The 15244-nt window shown below is 40.1% G+C and overlaps 2 protein-coding genes across 3 annotated transcripts in view; one reads left to right on the plus strand and one right to left on the minus strand.

Annotated features, from left to right (window-relative positions):
- Positions 1 to 15244, minus strand: part of NPNT (nephronectin) — a 665225-nt gene that overhangs the window by 370630 nt on the left and 279351 nt on the right. The window lies entirely within an intron of this gene.
- Positions 1 to 15244, plus strand: part of TBCK (TBC1 domain containing kinase) — a 180532-nt gene that overhangs the window by 12846 nt on the left and 152442 nt on the right. For both annotated transcript variants that reach the window (XM_050944493.1, XM_050944494.1), the window contains exons 2-3: positions 91 to 319; positions 4732 to 4804. In XM_050944493.1, the coding sequence (XP_050800450.1) occupies positions 127 to 319; positions 4732 to 4804 (266 nt within the window). In that variant the 5' untranslated portion in view covers positions 91 to 126. The remainder of the gene's footprint in view (positions 1 to 90; positions 320 to 4731; positions 4805 to 15244) is intronic.

The raw sequence follows: 15244 nt of genomic DNA on the forward strand, positions 1-15244 counted from the left end.
AAAATTTTGGCAATATTAATCGTTTGTTAATCAGCAAACCCTTTTTGCCATAGCTAGAAATTCACTTAAAATCTTTCATTTTCTTTTCAGGAGTGTGCATTGCTTGGAAGAATTAAAGGGGGGAAAATGTTTCCCTTGAAGGATGCTGTGATGGGTGCCTCCACTTTCTTTGCTTCAGCTCTGCCACATGATGTCTGTGGAAGCAATGGTCTTCCTCTCACGCCAAACTCCATCAAAATTTTGGGTCGTTTTCAAATCCTTAAGACAATCACCCATCCCAGACTTTGTCAGTATGTGGACATTTCTAGAGGAAAGCATGGTGAGTGTTTTCTTTCCTAGGGAAATTGCATTTTTTTTGCAAGAAGGTATTTTACAGTAATGATTTTGTTGATGTGTGAAGATAGCTGCCCCAGTAAAATTTTTCCTTTGTTGCTTACATTGGAGAAATTGTGTGAATTTTGTTTTCAAGTCAGCAGTGTGCCTTTACCTGGACTGACTCTTTAGCAGTCTTATTGCTCTGTCATTACACATAACAAAAGCAGATGTAAGAGGTAATATCTTTCATTGGACCAACGTCTATTGGTGAAAGAGACAAGTGTCACTCTTAGTACCTTTCCCAGACCTGAAGAAGAGCTCTGTGTATCTCGAAAGATTGTGTCTTTCAGCAACAGATGTTGGTCCAGTAAAAAGATATTATCTCACTCACCTTGTCTCTTTAGTATTCTGGGGCTGACATGGCTACAGTAATGCTCCATAAAAGCAGATGTAGTTGGTTTGGCTGAAGGGGTCTCTGTAATCCAGTTACCCGCATAACACGGAGTGATAACTTTTAGGTATTTACTCTTTTGCCCAACAAGTTCTCATCTCTCTCTTTTCTTTCCCTGCCTCCCTCCCTGCCCCCCCCCCATTTTTTTTTCATTGAAATCTGCAGATTTTTCTATGCACTTGCCGTGTGGGATTCTGGAATTCATCAATTTGTGTCAATTTTTTCGTATATTTTAATTTCTTTAGCCTTTCTTTTAACCTTTAACCTTTGAAAGAAATATGTCCTACAGAAAGAGATCCCAGCAATTCCCTCCCAATCGTCTATTATGTCTTGAATCTTAAAAAGGAGTGTGAATTTTGTAAGGTAAATTGGCTTTAAAGTAGAAACTAGGGCTGTCGAGATTAAAAAAATTAATAGTGATTAATCACGAGCACCACAAATATTTGTGGATTTTTTCTACATTTTCAAATCTATTGATTTCAATTACAACAGAGAACACAAAGTGTACAGTGCTCACTTTTGTTTTTTACAGTTGAAATATTTTTAATCAAAAATAAAGAAATAGTATTTTCAATTCACCTAATACAAGTACTGTAGTGCAATTTTTTGTACATAATTCTACATTTGTAAGTTCAACTTTCATGATATCTTTATCATGAAAGTTGAACTTACAAATGTAGAATTATGTACAAAAAAAAACTGTACTCAAAAACAAAACAATGTAAACTTTAGAGCCTACAAGTCCACTCAGTCCTATTTCTTGTTCAGACACAGAGAAACAAGTTTGGTTATAATTTGAAGGAGATACTGCTGCTTGCTTCTTGTTTACAATGTCACCTGAAATTGAGTATCAGAGGGGTAGCTGTGTTAGTCTGGATCTGTAAAAGCAGCAAAGAATCCTGTGGCACCTTATAGACTAAAAGACATTTTGGAGCATGAGCTTTTGTGGGTGAATACCCACTTCATCAGATGAGGAAGTGGATATTCACCCACAAAAGCTCATGCTCCAAAATGTCTTTTAGTCTATAAGGTACCACAGGATTCTTTGCTGCTTTTACCTGAAACTGAAAACAGGCATTCTCATGGCACTATTGTAGCCAGTGTCGCAGGATATTTATATGCCATCAGCGCTAAAGATTCATATGTCCCTTCATGCTTCAACCACCATTCCAGAGGACATGCGTCCATGCTGATGACTCGTTCTGTTTGATAACGATTCAAAGCAGAGCGGACCAGCGCGTGTTCACTTTCATCATCTGAGTCAAATGCCACCAGCAGAAGGTTGATTTTCTTTTTTGATGGTTTCGCATGTAAGTGTTGCTCTTTTAAAACTTCCAAAAGCACACATCTTTTCCCTCTCGGATTTTGGATGGCACTTCAGATTCTTAAACCTTGGGTCGAATGCTGTCGCTATTTTTAGAAATTTCAAATTGGTACCTTCTTTGTGTTTTGTCAAATCTGCTGTGAAAGTTTTCTTAAAAAGAACATGTGCTGGGTCATCATCCAAGACTTCTGTAACATGAAATACATGGCAGAATGTTGGTAAAACAGAACAAGAGACATACGATTCTCCCCTAAGGAGTTCAGTCACAAATTTAATTAACACTTTTTTTTTTTTGATGAGCATCATCAGTATGGAAGCATTTCCTCTGGAAACGTGGCTGTGGCATGAACGGGCATACGAACGTTTAGCATGTCTGGCACATAAATACCTTGCGACACCAGCTACAAAAGTGCCACATGAATGCCTGTTCTCACTTTCAGGTGACATTGTAAATAAGAAGCAGGCAGCCTTATCTCCTGTAAATATAAACAAACTTGTTTGTCTTAGCAATGGGCTGAACAAGGAGTAGGACTGAGTGGACTTGTAGGTTCTAAAGTTTTACATTGTTTTGTTGAGTGCAGTTATGTTAAAAAAATATATACTTTTTTAAGTTGCACTTTCACCATAAAGAGATTGTACTACAGTACTTGTATGAGGTGTACTGAAAAATACTATTTATTTTGTTTGACATTTTTACAGTGCCAATATTTGTAATAAAAAATAATATAAAGTGAGCAGTGTCTACTTTGTATACTGTGTTGTAATTGAAATAAATATATTAGAAAATATAGAAAAACATCCAAAACTATTTAAAGAAATGGTATTCTATTATTGTTTAATGGTGTGATTAATCATGTGTTTAGTTTTTTTAATCGTTTGACAGCCATTTTTAAAACTATTAACTATTAAGGAAGAAACAGGGGATGTATTGTGTTTGTGCTCTGTGATAACTCTTTTATAACTGTTTAAGGTAATAGTTTATTTGGAAGTAACACTTTCCTATTAAAATATGGCGACTAGGCTGACTCTGATTTTTATATAATATGCCTGGCAGTGGCAGAGCATTCCTCTCATTAAAAATAGCAAGATGAGTGTTTGGTGAATTTTGGTATGTTCTTGGAAAGTATTTTTGTTTTTGAAAGTGTGTTTCATATTACAGAAAGCTATCAGAAAGGTATGTTATAGTGAAAATTAAACATGGAGGCTTCTCTAATACAGAATACAGGTAGTCTTCACTATTCACAAAAATGTTTCTTTAGTAACAATTTTAAAAGTGACAGTTTCTTGGTGTTTTGAATTTATCTGGTATCAGAGTAGCAACTGTGTTAGTCTGTAGCCTCAAAAAGAACAGGAGTACTTGTGGCACCTTAGAGACTAACGCATTTATTTGATCATAAGCTTTCGTGGGCTACAGCCCATTTCATCAGATGCATAGAATAGAATATATAGTAAGAAGATATATGTACATACAGAGAACATGAAAAGGTGGAAGTTGCCGTACCAACTCTAAGACGCTAATTAATTAAGATGAGCTGTTATCTGCAGGAGAAGAAAGAAACTTTTGTAGTGATAATCAAGATGGCCCAGTTCAGATAGTTAACTAAAAGGTGTGAGGATACTTAACATGGGGAAATAGATTCAATTTGTGTAATGACCCAGCCACTCCCATATTCAAGCCCAAATTAATGGTATCTAGTTTAATTGTATCAAATTAATGGTATCACCCACAACTATTTCACATTTGGGGACAACATATACCTTCAGGTCAGCAGCACTGCTATGGGTACCCGCATGGCCCCACAGTATGCCAACCTTTTTCTGGCTGACTTAGAACAATGTTTCCTTAGCTCTTTTCCCCTAATGTCCCTACTCTACTTGCTCTACATTGATGACATCTTTATCATCTGGACCCATGGAAAAGAAGCCCTTGAGGAATTCCACCATGATTTCAACAATTTCCATCCCACCATCGACCTCAGCCTAGACCAATGCACACAAGCGGTCTATTTCATGGACACTACTGTGCTAAATAAGCGATGGTCACATAAACACCACCCTATACCGGAAACCTACTGACCACTATACTTACCTACATGCTTCCAGCTTCCATCCAGGACACACCACATGATCCATTGTCTACAGCCAAGCTCTAAGATACAACCACATTTGCTCCAATCCCTCAGACAGAGACAAACACCTACAAGATCTCTATCAAGCATGCTTAAAACTACAACATCCACCTGCTGAAGTGAAAAAAACAGATTGACAGAGCCAGAATAGTACTCAGAAGTCACCTAGGACAGGCCCAACAAAGAAAATAACAGAACACCACTGGCCATTACTTTCAGCCACCAACTAAAACCTCTCCAGGGCATCATCAAAGGTCTACAGCCTGTCCTGAAAGATGATCCCTCACTCTTGCAGATCTTGGGAGACAGACCAGTCCTCGCCACAGACAGCTCCCCAACCTAAAGTAGATACATTGCAAAAGATGTATAATGCGGCTATATTCAGTGTATGCCAAGATATTTACAGTTCTCTAAAATAAATAGGCATTCTCTTTGTCACTAGCTGATGAAATGTTGAGATAATGCTGTGTGTCCAGATTCTAAAATTGCTATTGGTGTATTCTTTTAATCAGAGAGGCTCGTGGTGACTGCTGAACACTGTGAAAAGAGTCTGGAAGATTTGCTGCGAGAGAGAAAACCTGTGAGGTACAGTATCAGGAAAAACATAGGGAGAGAACACACTAACCAAAAGCTTTAGATAACTTTTTTAAAGTGCAGACACAAATTTTCTTTAACAAAAACAAACTAACTACTTTTATAAAGACATATGAATTTAATACTTATATTGGCTAATGTTTAACCCTTTAAAGCACTGTCTTCCAGACTGCCAGACTTAACACTTGCTTAGGAGGGTTTGTGTATATTCAGACTCTAAAAGGTGAAGAATTTTAAAGAGAAATGTTTAAAATTAAGAAATACTTTTCTGCACACTAAACCTTGTTTTCATTTTAATAAGTGCTGTTTGGAACAGAGAGAAAGTTAAGAGAGAGGATTAGCATTTACATAAAAATCAAAATGTAAAAACAATGTTTACAAAAATTTGGCATTTGAGGTTTACACTTCTGACACAACGCAAAAATTTTCACAGTACATTTCTACACAAGTAATACAAATGTAGGTGTGTGCAAAAACTCACAATACAGTTCTAATGTGAAGTTCTCCATCAAATTTGGACCTTGCAGGTACTAAGCATTCCATGGTCATTACTGTGACTCTTATTGCAAATTTATAGTTGTAATTACTGTAAGGAAAGAAATATTGTTGTTAGTGGTTTCAGAAGAGCATATTTTAGGTAAGGTACTATCCAGATATGTTCCTACGACTTAGCACAGGGGTCGGCAACCTTTCAGAAATACTGTGCCGAGTCTTCATTTATTCACTCTAATTGAAGGTTTCGCGTGCCAGTAATAAATTTTAACGTTTTTAGACGGTCTCTTTCTCTAAGTCTATAGTATATAACTAAACTATTAGTTGTATGTAAAGTAAATAAGTTTTTTAAAATGTTTAAGAAGCTTCACTTAAAATTAAATTAAAATTAGAACCCCCCCCCCAGACCAGTGGCCAGGATCCAGGCAGTGTGAGTGCCACTGAAAATCAGCTGGTGTGCCGCCTTCGACACACGTGCCAGGAGGTTGCCTACCCCAGACTTAGCATATAAATCTGTCTTTATCTGTATATGTAGAAGGTTTATACACAACATGAAGACCATGTTAGTAGCTCCCTAACAATTTCCTCTCTATTTTTTATGTGAGTTAAGTAGTTTCTGTGGGTACTATGTGTCCGTATTATATTTCCATAATAATTCATTGTTAACACTAAGGTTGCACAGTTAACCATACTGCTCTGTATCTGTGACAGTAAAGAATGAACTTTTCCCTTTGTGCATACCAATAAGAATTACAATACAGTATTTACATATTAAATACTAATTCTCAACTATTATTATAGAGTTTTTGGTACTCTGTAAGGTAACATAACATGATATCTAAAGATAACACAGTATCTGAAGACTGCATTTTAAGGAGCAAAGTTAAAGGTTGAATGCAGAACCTTAACTTTCATACTATACCTGTATATATGCTGTGTATTCATATGGGACCTGATCCAATGCCCATCAAAGTCAATAGGAAACTTCCCATTAACTTTGGTGGGCTTTGGATCAGTCCCTTTAATACTCCTATGAAGCTTTAGAAATAATTAAAGCAGGAGAACCCCTCCCCCTCCCCCCCGTTTACCTTGCTCTACTGTACCACTTTCTCAAGGTCCTCCCAAAAATGTATGTTTTAGTGTGGGATGTGAGGGAGCACAGATTGACTACTGCCTCTTGGCTAGTTTTGAGCAAAGTCCACTTAAAATAAAATAGCTATTTGTTTTGGATTAAATAATAAAAAGATGCCTGTACAAAGGTGCCCTTGCAGTTAATTTTACAATAACCCCAGCAACGATAAAACAGTCGTTCTAACAACTTTCTCCCAGCCCTCCAAAAAGAAAAAAAAAGCCACCTGTTTTCCCTCCTTTTAGGGAAATAGCCTCAATCTTCTCTAAAAGTCTTCTTAATTAAATAATATCTTTTGCAGCAGTGGCTCCTGGCTCATTTGCTTGTGCAATGCATTTCTCAAGCCCCCTGACTACTGTTCGTTTTTATAGTACTTGAAGATACCTTAGGTGTCTTAGGGAATTTCAAAAATGATGTATTAACTTTGTCAGTTGTATGGTTTGTCTTTACAGCAAGCAAAGTTATTCATCCTCAGTAACGGCTAACTGCATTAGTATTCAGAATGTCAGCCATTTTTGCTGTGGCTATGTCCCAAAAGTGGAAGAAAGTTGTGTGATGATTTTTTGTTTGGTTGGTTTTTGGTTTTTTTGAGTGGGGAGGAAATATGATTTTGGGTTTTGGATTTTTTTCCATTTAACACAAAAATGCTGAAAAGCTTTTACTGAGATGTTAAAATAAATCTGAGTTCAGGTATTGAAACTTATTTCCAAACAGGAATTTTTAAAGAAATAACGAGCATATGAAATGGAAAGTAATTCCTATGTCCTCAGTATAGTAGGTGCTGCTGCTGCAGTTGATAACTTATCTTTTAGCTTCTATTACATATGCTATGCTTCTCTTCAAGCAATGTTTCCAGTGAGACTAAGACAACTATTTCCCCTTTACTTGTCTTTTGTGAGACCCATGAATAGCCAGAAATAATTTGGACAGGAGCAATTCCCAGTTATTTGAGATGTCTATGTCTATTAGCTTTGTAGAGAACTGTTTGACTTTTTCCAAGTATTCTTATTGCATTAGTCTATGATAGCAGAGCAGGTTTAATACCCAGAGCTGATGTGTATGCTATTGTAATTGATTTAATAAACTGTTTATGGAATTGAGAAGCTGCTCTTACGGTTTCTAGATTAGTTTTTCCCACACTTGCCTTTGCACCTGTACCACAAGTTGATGTAAAGTCAGCAGGAAATCTATTAGGTTAGTGTTGAAATTCAAGACATACCATTGTGGACTGTCCAGCTTTCTATATTGCAAAACAGATTGTCCAGCTGTCTGGTAGTTATTTGCAGTTAATTATCTAAAGTCATGCATCACTTATGGCACACATTACTTGCAGTCTGTTTTACGTTTTTTTCTTTTAAAAGTGAACAAAAGCATCCTTCATGTTTGAAGGTAACTATACTCATAGTTTGACCAGAACCTCTTACCTATGGGTGGGTTCATCAGAATTAACAGTTTTTTGGACTCCTGGGCTCTGCTCTGCTGTTAGATAAGCACAGTGTGATAACTACTTGTACTGGGAAATGGGCGTATGGAGCCACTGCTGCTGGCCCTGGGGCTGGCCACGCTGCTGGACTCATTCAGTTCTCTCCATTTCACACAGAAAAAGTTATTTCCAGAACCTGGAGGATTAGAAATTTAATTCCCATTTTAAAGAAGAGTTTAAATGATGCAGGGCTGCCTGCAAATTGCTGATACGTACCACCACTGCATAATGGCTCAGGCCAGACTCTGTCAGGAGATAGAGAGAAAACTATCCCTTCCATGCCTGAGAGACAAATTAAAACCATCTCAGTGTTGTCAGTCATGGGCAACAGTGCAGGCAGTGCCAGGAATCGATGCATTCCCAAAAGAACAACATTAAATTGCATTTATGGCAATATTTCCGTAGAAAGTGGGCAGCATGGCTACACAGGCCCTTGAGGCACTAGAAAAAGCCAGGCAGATGTTTGCGCATGTGCACCATACACACACGCACACGTTGGTTCCAGATACTTCCTAATGAAACAGAGCCAAAGTTCTGAGAACTTCCTTCCTACCATATATGGGCAAACACCTCACGTCTTGCAACTTTCAGAATCCCCTTAGCAGAAGAGGAGAATAAATAACTTCCAACAGTGGATCAAGGTGTGAGTGGGCTTAGGAGATGAATCCGGTGCAAGTGGTCAAGAGTCCTCATGGCTAACTAGTGATGGATTCTCCAGCACTGACACATTTTAAATCAAAATTGAATGTTTGTCTAAAAGACATGCTCTAGGAATTATTTTGGGGAAGTTCTGTGTGTTATACAAGAAGTCAGACTGGGTGATCACAGTGGTCCCTTCTGGCCTTGGAATCTATGAATAAACTGATCTCCAAATTTGTGGATGGGAAAGAGTTTCCTTGGGGCACGTTGGCAGGAACGTGGCAATATTGTCACCTATGAAGCACAGAGTTGGGATTGCGTGTTAGACTCCCATGCTTTTATGCTATAGGACTGCAGAGGTGTGGTCCAGAACACTGGTTGACTTTGTTCCATCCTGTCTGTTTTTTCTATATTCTCTGCTTTGTCATATGTCTTGGGAGCCTGCTGTATTTTAAATACCAAAGCAGTTGTTCATCTCTAGAAAACATTATTAGTTCACCATTATTGTTAACTGCTGAATCACGAACTAGCCTATTCCAGACTGTTGATTAGCCTTTACCTGCTGTTGGGGAAGGTTGGCCTCCATAGCAATGACTGGAACTCGGGAGATGGGAGTTCAGTTCCTGGCTCAGCCACTGACACAATGTGTGCTTAGATCAGTCACTTTCTCTTGCTTCAGTTCCCCATCTGTAAAATGGAAGACATAATCCTTTTTTCCATTCTTGGTCTTTTCTGTTTGAGTCTGTTCTGCAGCATGGGTTGTCTTTTACTACGTGGCTATACGATGGGGCTTCTAGGGATTGTTGTAACATAAATAACAATCAGAAATCTTGATAGAACTTTCATTTATAGGTGGAGCTGCAAATTTATATCCTAACTAGCGTGAGTGTCCTAACTTCTGTTTAGCTCAGACACTCAGGTTACCTTTCTTAGACCTGAAGAAGAGCTTTGTGAAGCTCAGGCTTGTCCCTTCCAACAGTGGTTGGTCCAATAAAAGATATTACCTCATCCATCTTGCCTGTCTTCTAAGTATCCATAAAATGGGTTATTAGTGCAACTCATGCTCTCTCTCAAAATCTAATTAAAATAACCCTTATTTGTGTGGTAATAGTCCAGGTCCTTCCGCTCTGAGGGCTTGTCTACATCAGAAAGTTGCAGCGCTGGTGAGGGAGTTACAGCGCTGCAACTTAGGAGGTGTACACATCTGCAGGGCACCACCAGCGCTGCAACTCCCTGTTTGCAGCGCTGGCCGTACTCCCGTTTTGTCTCGGGTGTAGAGGATCCAGCGCTGGTGATCCAGCGCTGGTAATCAAGTATAGACACTTACCAGCGCTTTTCTTGACCTCCGTGGAATAAGCAGGTATCCCAGCATACCTGAGGAAGCCTCTGGTAATCAAGCTGGTCTCCTTCCCCGGCTTGCTCTCACGTTCCCCAAACCCTGAGCAAGCAGGTCTCCTTCCCTGAGGTTTGCTGGGTGGTTCCGGGAACGCGAGAGCAAACCGCGGCAAAGCTGGTCTCCTTTCCCGGTTTGCTCTCTCGTTCCCCGAGCCCCCGAACAAGCAGGTCTCCTTCCCTGCGGTTTGCAGGGTGGTTCGGGGAACGCGAGAGCAAACCGGGAAAGGAGACCAGCTTCGCCGCGGTTTGCTCTCGCGTTCCCCGAACAAGCAGGTCTCCTTCCCTGCGGTTTGCAGGGTGGTTCGGGGAACGCGAGAGCAAACCGCGGCGAAGCTGGTCTCCTTCCCCGGTTTGCTCTCGCGTTCCCCGAACAAGCAGGTCTCCTTCCCTGCGGTTTGCAGGGTGGTTCGGGGAACGCGAGAGCAAACCGCGGCGAAGCTGGTCTCCTTTCCCGGTTTGCTCTCGTGTTCCCCGAACCCCCCTTGAAGCCGCCCAACAGCGCTGCAGTGTGGCCACATCTAACACCACTTGCAGCGCTGGTTGCTGTAAGTGTGGCCACTCTGCAGCGCTGGCCCTATACAGCTGTACTAATACAGCTGTAACAACCAGCGCTGCAAAATTTTAGATGTAGACATGGCCTGAGGAGAGGAGGTGAAAAACTGAAAGATCATGCTGCATGGTAGGAGTAGAGACGGGAGAGAGTGCCACTTTCACACATTTGAGAACTCTTAGAATTCCCCTGTGGCTGCTTTGGAGTGGCCAGGCTTTGTGGAATTTTTGGAGTGGAGCCAGGTGCAGGAAGGTGTGGAGTTAGATCATCTACTCTCTTCAGTATTCTCCTTTGTTTACCATGGAAATATTCATATGTATAGTTCACCTGGAATTAATGCTATTTGAAGCAGCATTAATTCCTGTGAGTTCTCTTCCTGGCTGCTGTGATGAAGTCACATGGGATTCTGGTAAGCAGCACAGCTCCATTTGAAACTGTAGTGCCATAGGGAAGGTAAGCAACAGCAATGGTGCTAGTGACAGGCATTGATGTGTGAGTCTCTGGTGACTTTCTTATCCTGGAGCATTTGGGCAGCCATGTCTCCTTTTTATGCCACACCAATTCTGTCGTCTTGAGAGGACATGTACAAGTAGATTATTCTATGTAACCTATTCAGTTTCTAGGGACAGTGTCCATGGGCTTCTCAGTATGGGAAGGCATGATCTAGATAATAGTTTCTTGTTCACCTAATCGTAGTAACTTGCAGTGTAGTTTTCCTCACTGTAGCTTTAATTTTCTTAACAATTGCTAACACAAAATCAGTTTTGAGAAATATCTTCACGAGACATCTTAGGAACAGGTTTTTTTAAAGGGCCAGGCATTTGTGTACACAATAGTTGCACTCCTGATTTGTATGTGCAGAGATTCATAGAATATTAGGGTTGGAAGGGACCTCAGGAGGTCATCTAGTCCATCCCCCTGCTCAGAACAGGACCAATTCCCAACTAAATCATCCCAGCCAGGAATTTGTCAAGCCTGACCTAAAAAACATCTAAGGAAGGAGATTCCACCATCTCCCTAGGTAACCCATTCCAGTGCTTCACCACCCTCCTAGTGAAAAAGTTTTTCCTAATATCCAGCCTAAACCTCCCCCACTGCAATTTGAGACCATTACTCCTTGTTCTGTCATCTGATACCATTGAGAACAGTCTAGGTCCATCCTCTTTGGAACCCCCTTTCAGGTAGTTGAAAGTAGCTATCAAATCCCCCTTTATTCTTTTCTTCTGCACACTAAATAATCCGAGTTCCCTCAGCCTCTCCTCATAAGTCATATGCTCCAGCCCCCTAATCATTTTAGTTGCCCTCCGCTGGACTATTTCCAGTTTTTCCACATCCTTCTTGCAGCGTGGGGCCCAAACTGGACACACTACTCCAGATGAGACCTCACCAATGCCGAATAGAAGGGAATGATCACGTCCCTTGATCTGCTGGCAATGCTCCTGCTTATACAGCCACAAATGCCATTAGCCTTCTTGGCAACAAGGGCACGTGGTTGATTCATATCCAGCTTCTCGTCCACTGTAACCCCTAGGTCTTTTTCTGCAGAACTGCTGTCTAGCCACTTGGTCTGTAGTCTGTAGCAGTGCATGGCATTCTTCCATCCTAAATGCAGAGATTAGGCTCTGAAAACTTGGCCCTAAGCATCTAGTGAATTGCCTGTAACAATGCCTGTGTATGTAAGGGTTCTTGTGAATATACATAGATATCTTCAAAATGAGCTAAACGAAATACCTTAAAAATCTGAAGGGAGAATGATAAAATTCCAAAGTCCATCAAGTTCTGTAAGGTCCGTTCTCATCGTGGTTTAAAGCTTTATTAGATTTGTAAAGTAGCTCTCTGCTTACCACCACTTTGATACCCAGAGGTGGCAAGTTAAGATATTGAAAGATGGGGAATTAAAAAAAAAAATGGAGCTATTTTAGAACTAGTTCTTTGGGATCATTTTTCCAGACAATATTAAAGAAACTTTAAGCAACACTTCATTGCTGTTATAATATGAGCTATGTGTATTTTTCCTTGCGTGTCATGCTTGAAGTGGTTTTATTTTTCATTCTTTGATGAAGTTGATCTGCACTTGTATTCTTAATAATAAAAATGCCAAATGTAGCATTCAGACATTTAGCAGACTTCTGGCACCTCCAATAGTGTTTCTGGATTAGTCTTAAATTTGTGACTGGGGCGGTCTACGCATATTTCTTTCTTTAATACAAAATAGCTTTCATATGTTTTGAAAGTTATGGTTTAGAAAAACTACCAGCGAACCATCAGAGATACAGAGGTATAGTATGTTGTACATGGACTCTTTGATAGGAAGCAGGCTATGTCTGCAGCTGCTTACTAGCTTGGTGGAAAATATGATCTGAATGTCTCGGATGAGTAAGTATTATTTGCCTTTATGAAACTATTGTCTACTCACTCAATTAGATTTCTTCATTCCATTCTGGAAAGAATGTAGTTCTTGGAGTGAAATTACAGTATGAAAGCTACTGTAGAGAAAAAGATAACTTCCATATAGCCAGGACTGGCGCTTCCATTTAGGCGGCCTAGGCAATCGCCTAGGGCGCCAGGATTATTGGTGGGCAGCATTTTGCCGGAGGGGGTGGCAGACGGCTCTGGTGGAGCTGCCGCAGTGGTGCCTGCGGAGGGTCCGCTGGTCTGTGGCTCCAGTGGACCTCCCGCAGGCACCACTGCGGCAGCTCCACCGGAGCCACGGGACTAGGGCGCGGGGCAGCTAAATTGCCATGCGCCTAGGGCGCTAAAACCCCTAGCGCTGGTTCTGCATATAGCTATGGATTTTAAAAAAACCTAGACTTACAGATGGGTGCAAGTCTTCTAAAGCCTGAAACTTTCCTATGGTTGGAGTTCAAAAGCTGCACATGACCAGGTGACATAACCTTAGTCCCAGATTTGGACCTTAGCGTCCAAAATATGGGGGTTAGCATGAAAACCTCCAAGCTTAGTTACCAGCTTGGACCTGGTACCTGCTGCCACCACCCAAAAATTAGAGTGTTTTGGGGCACTCTGGTCCCCCTGAAAAACCTTCCCTGGGGACCCCAAGACCCAAATCCCTTGAGTCTCACAACAAAGGGAGATAATCCTTTTTCCCTTCCCCCCTCCAGGTGCTCCTGGAGAGATACACAGACACAAGTTCTGTGAAACTACACAGAGAGACTCCCCCTCTCTGTTCCCAATCCTGGAAACAAAAAGTACTTTCCTATTCCCCCAGAGGGAATGCAAAATCAGGCTAGCAATCCAACACACAGATCTCCCCGATTTCTTCCTCCCACCAATTCCCTGGTGAGTACAGACTCAATTTCCCTGAAGTAAAGAAAAACTCCAACAGGTCTTAAAAGAAAGCTTTATATAAAAAGAAAGAAAAATACAAATGGGCTCTCTGTATTAAGATGATACAATACAGGGTCGATTGCTTAAAAGAATATTGAATAAACAGCCTTATTCAAAAAGAATACAAATCAAAGCACTCCAGCACTTATATTCATGCAAATACCAAAGAAAAGAAACCATAGAACTTACTATCTGATCTCTTTGTCCTTACACTTAGAAACAGAAGACTAGAAAGTAGAACTACTTCTCCAAAGCTCAGAGAAAGCAGGCAGGCAGAAAACAAAGACCCCAGACACACAATTCCCTCCACCCAAAGTTGAAAAAATCCGGTTTCCTGATTGGTCCTCTGGTCAGGTGCTTTTGGTGAAAGAGACATTAACCCTTAGCTATCTGTTTATGACACCAGGACATCAAGGGATGCATCTACTCTGCTTTGAATCAAGACAGTGGGCGCAAACTTTCCATGAGAAACCTATGTGCTATAATGAAGGTATACTGAACAAGGGTGGATGATGAAGTAGTAAAATGCACTAGCATTAACAGAATCTTTTAAAAAGTAGTTTCTCTCTTGCCATGTATAAGATACAATACTTTGGGGCTTTTACTATCTTCTGAGTTTTCCTTCTAATTCTTTGCCAGAGGTTTATTTCCAAAACAAAATGTATTTTAGTGAAAACATGATGTAAGAATAACATTAGTCAAGATTGTTTATTCATTATCTAAAGTTAATTTTCTTAATATAGAAATCAAACACTTTTGTAAATAAAGAAATTGGAGTTGGAGCTAGATTGTAAAATATAATCAACTGTAGCATTCATTCCTTCTATACAGTAGATATATTTTGCATTTGTTCTTTTATGTGAACAGTTATGAATGTTCAGAATGTTAAATAATGACAACAAAAACAGCTTATGTGAGGTATTGAATACATGCCCAATCCTGTCCCATAGAAGTCATGATGCTTTACCATTTTCTACAATGGGTGCAGTAACAAGCTGTGAGTATGTGTGTAGTGTGCGCATATACAATTTACTAATGCCATGTAAGTTACACTTTTCTTACATTCTAAACATGTCCTATGTGTGAACTATAGGGTTTCTCTACACAGGCTTGTATTCAGGGTATAGTTTTTCTTTCCTCACATGATAGAGGAACTAATACAAATATACTGTTTTTCTTCCGCCAACACATACTATAGTTGTATTTTTGACTTTAAAAAAAGTCATGGTATGTCTACCATATCTGTCTAATGTAAAATAATAGTAGGCATGGGTAACACACGTTGCTAAATTCCTGCTTTCATTCTATTTTACCCTGTCCCCGTTACAGCTCCTCATAACTTTTTCTAACAAATTCCTTTTGTGCTGAAACTGCCAGTGCCCAATTTTTGGGGAAGAA

Source organism: Gopherus flavomarginatus, chromosome 3, assembly GCF_025201925.1.
Source record: "Gopherus flavomarginatus isolate rGopFla2 chromosome 3, rGopFla2.mat.asm, whole genome shotgun sequence".
Lineage (NCBI taxonomy): Eukaryota > Metazoa > Chordata > Testudines > Testudinidae > Gopherus > Gopherus flavomarginatus.